Source organism: Populus trichocarpa, chromosome 3, assembly GCF_000002775.5.
Source record: "Populus trichocarpa isolate Nisqually-1 chromosome 3, P.trichocarpa_v4.1, whole genome shotgun sequence".
Classification (NCBI taxonomy): Eukaryota; Viridiplantae; Streptophyta; class Magnoliopsida; order Malpighiales; family Salicaceae; genus Populus; species Populus trichocarpa.
The window spans coordinates 9,576,454-9,582,453 of record NC_037287.2 but is presented as its reverse complement, the minus strand read 5'-3'; the positions used below and the strand labels follow the sequence as shown (position 1 = coordinate 9,582,453).

Sequence of the window (6,000 nt, the reverse complement as noted above, 5' to 3'; positions counted from 1 at the left end):
CAGCCCATCTATAACCTATGTTTTATTCAAGTAATGATAAATATCAAGAAAATATGTAACAAAAAGTCCAAAATTATACATGTATAATTAAATTAGTGGGGCCTATAAGTAGGTCCTATTCTAAGATTATGATACAAGTTTTCATGTATGTTCTTTGACTTTTTTTTTTATCATATCTTTTTTTAATGTTTAGCATCCCTCATTTTGTACTGTGAGCATGAGAAAACATTCAACTAAATAATGATTAATTTTGACGGTTTAAATATTATAAAAGCTCAAGAGTGATTGTCTCTGCGGTTTAATTTATTTTTAAAGTATTTTTTATTTAAAAAATATTAATTTAATATATTTTTTTATGGTTTTTATTTTATTTTATTATGCTAATATCATAAATAAATCTAAAAAAAACTTATTTTAATATATTTTTAATTAAAAAATATTTTAAACCAGAGACACATTAAATCAACAAGATAACCATATATAAATTTAAAAAAATCACAATTGATAAGTCAAGATTCAACTGAAATGAAATGATCATATATATATATATATATATATATATATATATATATATATATATATATATTAAATTAAGACCAAATTAGCAGTAGCGTACATAATACTTATTTTAATAACTTAAAATTAAATAAATTCAATTTATAAATTCTCTCTCTCTCTCTTTAAGAAAAAGATATTATTTCTTTATTTTTTTTATAAAAAAAAAACCTTAACCAAATAATAGTTTAATCATATCGAATTCATACAAATTAATGCATTGGCTTGGTTTTATAATCCAGTTTAAGAGAGCTCTCCTTTAGTAAATAAAGAAAAAAACAACCCTAACGGTTATAACTGTTTTTCCATGCTTCTCCCTCGCAATTCTAAGGCTCACAAAAGAAACATAACATGAAGAAGAAGAAGAAATGAAGGCAAGTAACCGAAAAACATGCAAAATCGACAAATCCCCACACACACAAAAAAAAAAACACAGAAAATTGCACTGCAAAAACTTGTCAATCTCTTTTGCCTAAGTAATGGCCTTGGATTGGCATTTCCATCCTTTTCTTTTTCTCTTCATCATTTTTACCCTCCAATTTTCATTGACATCTTCAGTATCTGAATCTGAATCTTTGATCAGGCTTAAAAAATCATTTACCAATGCTGGTGCTATTAGTTCTTGGCTGCCAGGCTCTGTCCCTTGCAATAAACAAACTCATTGGCGTGGAGTTGTTTGTTTCAATGGAATTGTCACGGTTCTTCAGCTCGAAAACATGGGCCTATCAGGAACCATTGATGTTGATGCATTGGCTAATATGCAGGGACTCAGAAGCTTAAGCTTTGCTTATAATTATTTTACAGGTACAATTCCTGCACTCAATCGTTTAGGCTATTTAAAGGCTATATACTTGAGAGGGAACCAGTTTTCTGGTGAGATTCCCTCGGATTTCTTCTTGAAAATGAAGTCGCTGAAGAAGGTTTGGATTTCGGATAACAACTTTTCTGGAGGAATTCCATCATCATTGGCCGAGTTGTCTCGGCTTAGCGAATTACATCTCGAGAACAATCAATTTAGTGGGACTATTCCATCTATCGATCAACCAACCTTGATGTCATTTAATGTATCAAACAATAAGCTGGATGGGGAAATCCCACCTAAATTAGCAAGATTCAATTCTAGTTCCTTTAGAGGAAATGATGGTCTATGCGGACAAAAAATCGGTAAAGGGTGTGAATTGCAAGGATCTTCAGAACCACCTACCGATGTTGGGGTAGATGCCAATATGATGGTTAGCGAAGGCAGCGATAATAAAAGAAACAGCGTTACGAAGACAGTCGCAGGGTTAGTAACTCTGGCTGTGTTGCTTGTTTCAATAATAGCCGTGGTTATCTTTAGAATGTGGCGAAGGGGCAAGGATTTTGATGCGATTGAAAGTAGAAGTAGTGGTAATGCAGCAGCACTTGAGGTGCAAGTTTCGTTGTCGAATAGACCGAAGGAAATGGAAGTTGCCAAAAAGATGGGATCAGGCCATAAAGGATCTAATAATGGCAGGGGTGTTGTAGGTGAATTAGTTATTGTGAACAATGAAAAGAGCGTATTTGGGCTACCAGATTTGATGAAAGCTTCAGCAGAAGTGCTTGGAAATGGAGTATTGGGGTCTTCTTATAAAACGCAGATGGCTAACGGAGTTGTGGTGGTGGTCAAGAGAATGAGAGAAATGAATACGTTGTCCAAAAGTCAATTTAATGCAGAAATCAGAAAGCTTGGAAGACTGCATCATCCTAATATTTTGACACCATTGGCTTTTCATTATCGACCGGATGAGAAGCTGTTGATCTATGATTTCGTGCCCAAAGGCAGTCTGCTTTATTTGTTGCACGGTATGGCATCATTTTATCGCGTGTTTTCTTTTACAATGGTTAATCTCGTGTTTAGTTTTTCTCAACATTCATGTATCTTCTTAACATTACGTTTCTTCAGGTGATCGAGGACCATCACATGCTGAACTCAGTTGGTCTGTTCGTCTCAAGATTGTTCAAGGAATTGCAAAAGGTTTGGGCTATCTTCATACAGAACTTGCTCCCTCTAACTTGCCTCATGGCAATCTCAAATCAAGCAATGTCTTTCTCAGCAATGATAACGAGCCATTACTTTCAGAATTTGGATTAAGTCCCCTGATTAGCCCTCCAATGTTGGCTCAAGCATTGTTTGGTTATGAAGCCCCAGAAGCAGCGGAATTTGGCGTATCACCAAAGTGCGACGTGTACTGTCTAGGAATAATCATTCTTGAAATCCTTTCAGGAAAAATTCCTTCTCAATATCTCAACAATGCCAGGGGAGGGACTGATGTAGTCCATTGGGTGGAATCTGCAATTTCCGATGGGAGAGAAACTGATTTTCTTGATCCTGAAATTGCAAGCTCAAAAAACTCACTTTGTCAGATGAAGCAGCTCCAAGGCATTGGAGCTGCTTGTGTCAAAAGAAATCCTGAGCAACGGTTAGACATCACACAAGCTATTCAACTGATACAGGAGATAAAATTGGAAGATGGAGACTATGCGGGCGGGACAACGCAAGTTTTACCATCACTTCGTGATGGATATGCAGATGCATAATAGACCAGTGTGTCTGATACTCAAGGAGACATGGATCAGGTAGCTCTAAGGATGGAACTAGAAACCTGAGTCGTGATCGTTTTTCTTTCCCGGCTTCTAATTAGATACTCCTAAGCAGACACATCAAATTCTGCTAAACGGAACTCTACTCAAGAAGAGAAATCAAGTCCAATTCAAATTAGGACAGTAAATTTCAGCAGCATCTGCAATGGAAATGGGACAACATTCTCGGAAGTTTTGGAACCAGAAGGAAATGTGAATGGGAAGATACAACGCAAATGCACTAGACTCGTAACTTAATCACATAATGTGTTAGAACTTTTTCTTATTTTATTTTTTGGCCAAAGAGTTTTCCTTTGAACTTTCTGACTTGCTCTTAGATATTTGCGACCATGCTGTATATTTTTCGTGTAGTGTTTTTTTACTTCAAGAACTTGGTGTGTGTGTGTGTGTATAGCTGAACGGACAGCCCTTTCTGCTGCTGGACAGTCCCTGTCTCAAGAGGACTACCCTATCCACTAAGTTTTAGGCCTTCGCCCAACAAGAAACCATGTACCGAATCTCAATTCAGTGCAAATTCTCATAGAACTAATGTGATGGCACACACCACAATGCATTATTATGACCTTCAAAGAGGTCTAGTTTTTTCTCCGATAACTGCCACCGATAGTAAGTATTGTGAATGTCCAGTTTCATACCTCACCTAAAAGTTTTTTCCATGGCTGACCATTTAGACATGTCAGGTCATAAGGGCGTAACTGATCTTCTTGTCACAGGTAATTAATTTGCTCCAAATCACCCAATCTTGTGAGAACATTCAATGATATTGTTCCAGTTATACAAGAATATCTTCTCTCTTTTACTACCTCAATGAAAAACATAATATAAAGCTCCATTTAAAAACGTGAGTGAATCCGTGTTTCTAAAAAGTTTAATTTTTTTTTGTTAAAAATTAATTTTTTTTTATGTTTTGGATCGTTTTGATGCGTTAATTTCAAAACTAATTTTTTTTAAAAAAAATATTATTTTAATGTATTTCAGCGTGAAAAACATTTTAAAAAACAATCACAACTACATTTTTAAAAAATCCTTGCACACCGCTAAACAAATCTTGCTTCTTTCTCCACGACAACAGGCATGACATCAAAAATTGTTATGCCCTAAAAAAAAAAAAAAGAAGATGGAAAAACTAAATAATTTCTTGCGAACTGTCTTTTGTATTCTTGATGGGAGAATGAAAACGTGAGGGCCGTCATGAGCCTGCTGGGGCTTAAAATTGGCCCAAATGATCGAACAGGATAGGTGCTGATGCTCTCACACTGCATTGATAAATATTTAATAAAAAGCCTATGAACTACTACGATCTATCGTATGTACATCTTCTTGCTAATAATTTTCATTTTTTATTTTTTAGTTTAACTTGGGTGTTCGGCCAGCTTGTGTGCACCTCGACTAATCCCACGAGCCCTGAAGTTAACGACCATGTAAGCTTTCAATGGCCATCATATGAGCAATCACAGGGCTCGAACCTGAGATCACAGAAAAAATAAATTTCTTGGTTTCAAGTTTTTATCACTGGACCATGATGGTAAATAATTTTCATTTTGTTCCTTCCGATAATGGTAGATGCAGTAGATGCAATGCAAGCCTTTTCAATGTGAGGCAGCGCCTCCTTCCAGGGGCTTTTTTTTCACTTATTATTTTTTGATTTCATCCTTCAACATTATTTATTTTGAAAAATGAGCTTTATGATTTTCTTTGTTTTCATTTCAATCAGGTTATCACAATCTTAAGACCTTGGCAACTGGTTTGGTCGGTTAACTCGAGTATTTTTTTAGGCTTTTTATATCTATTTTCGATTTCATCGTTTAAATTTGGATTATTTTCTATATTAAGCTTTGTTGTTTTTGTTGTTTTACCTTCTATTAGATTATTTTGTTCACATGATTTGACTTGCGAGGTTTGGTGGCCTTACTCGGGTTTGCAATTGTTTAATTTTTCTGGGTTTTTTTTTGTTGACTGATTTTATTTTTTATTTCAACCTTTTATATTTGAATTGTTGGAGATTGATCATCGTTGGTTTTTTCCAACTTACTTTTTATGAGTTTAGCTTAGCCTTATAACAAGAATTGCGAATTTCACATGTTAGCTGAGATTAATTCAAAACGCTTTATTTTATTATTTTATTTATCTTTTTATCTTTAACATCGGGTCATTCTTTTCCTTGTGGTTATCACTTTTCTTTTAATACTCGATTTATTTATTGTCATAGGTTTTTCTATTATTGAATTAACTTGGATTTTTTTCTTTTTTTCAAACACACTAACAATATTTAAACATTGTTTTTATATATTAAAAAAAATTAATCTGGTTCGGAAGGAAACGAGTACCGTCTATCTAGTCAGATACCACATCCATTCGTATAAAAGCCAAAACTTTGTTAATTTCTAAGGCCTAATATATATATATATATATATATATATATATATATATATATATATATATATATATATATATATATATATATAATCAAGGCCTAATTCGTCCTGCATTACGAGATTTCTTTTGAGACTCCCAAGTTACAACTCATAGACAGAAATTAAAAAGAAAACATGTTAGTCAACCCTTCTGTACCTCACATATAGAGCTCTCTACAGCTGGAGAAATTAGCAGCATGAAGATATAAAAAATGATTCAAATTCATAGGATTCTAACCTGGCACACAACAATAGCTTCTGCACTGACAGTGGCATACGAAATTTCGTAGCTTTCCATGCTACAACATCAGCCACGAGCCACACACCGAACCAGGACAGCATTATCCATCACACAGGCATCTTATGGGGCGATCGATGCAATAAGCTCCTGGAATTGGCTGGCCAGCAA

At 34.5% G+C, this 6,000-nt stretch overlaps 1 protein-coding gene across 1 annotated transcript; it reads left to right on the top strand.

The window, feature by feature from the left end:
* Positions 1-813: 813 nt before the first annotated feature.
* Positions 814-3,475, top strand: LOC7475678 (pollen receptor-like kinase 3). Its single transcript, XM_002303197.3, has 2 exons — positions 814-2,379; positions 2,480-3,475. The coding sequence occupies exons 1-2, from the start codon at positions 1,035-1,037 to the stop codon at positions 3,112-3,114; spliced, it is 1,980 nt and encodes a 659-aa protein (XP_002303233.1). The 5' UTR covers positions 814-1,034; the 3' UTR covers positions 3,115-3,475.
* Positions 3,476-6,000: the final 2,525 nt, after the last annotated feature.

Bases quoted from the DNA above. Each gene is read 5' to 3' on its own strand.
- LOC7475678 (XM_002303197.3), top strand. From the start codon at position 1,035: ATGGCCTTGGATTGGCATTTCCATCCTTTTCTTTTTCTCTTCATCATT. The intron at 2,380-2,479 runs GTATGGCATCAT...ACGTTTCTTCAG, and splicing joins TCTGCTTTATTTGTTGCACG to GTGATCGAGGACCATCACAT.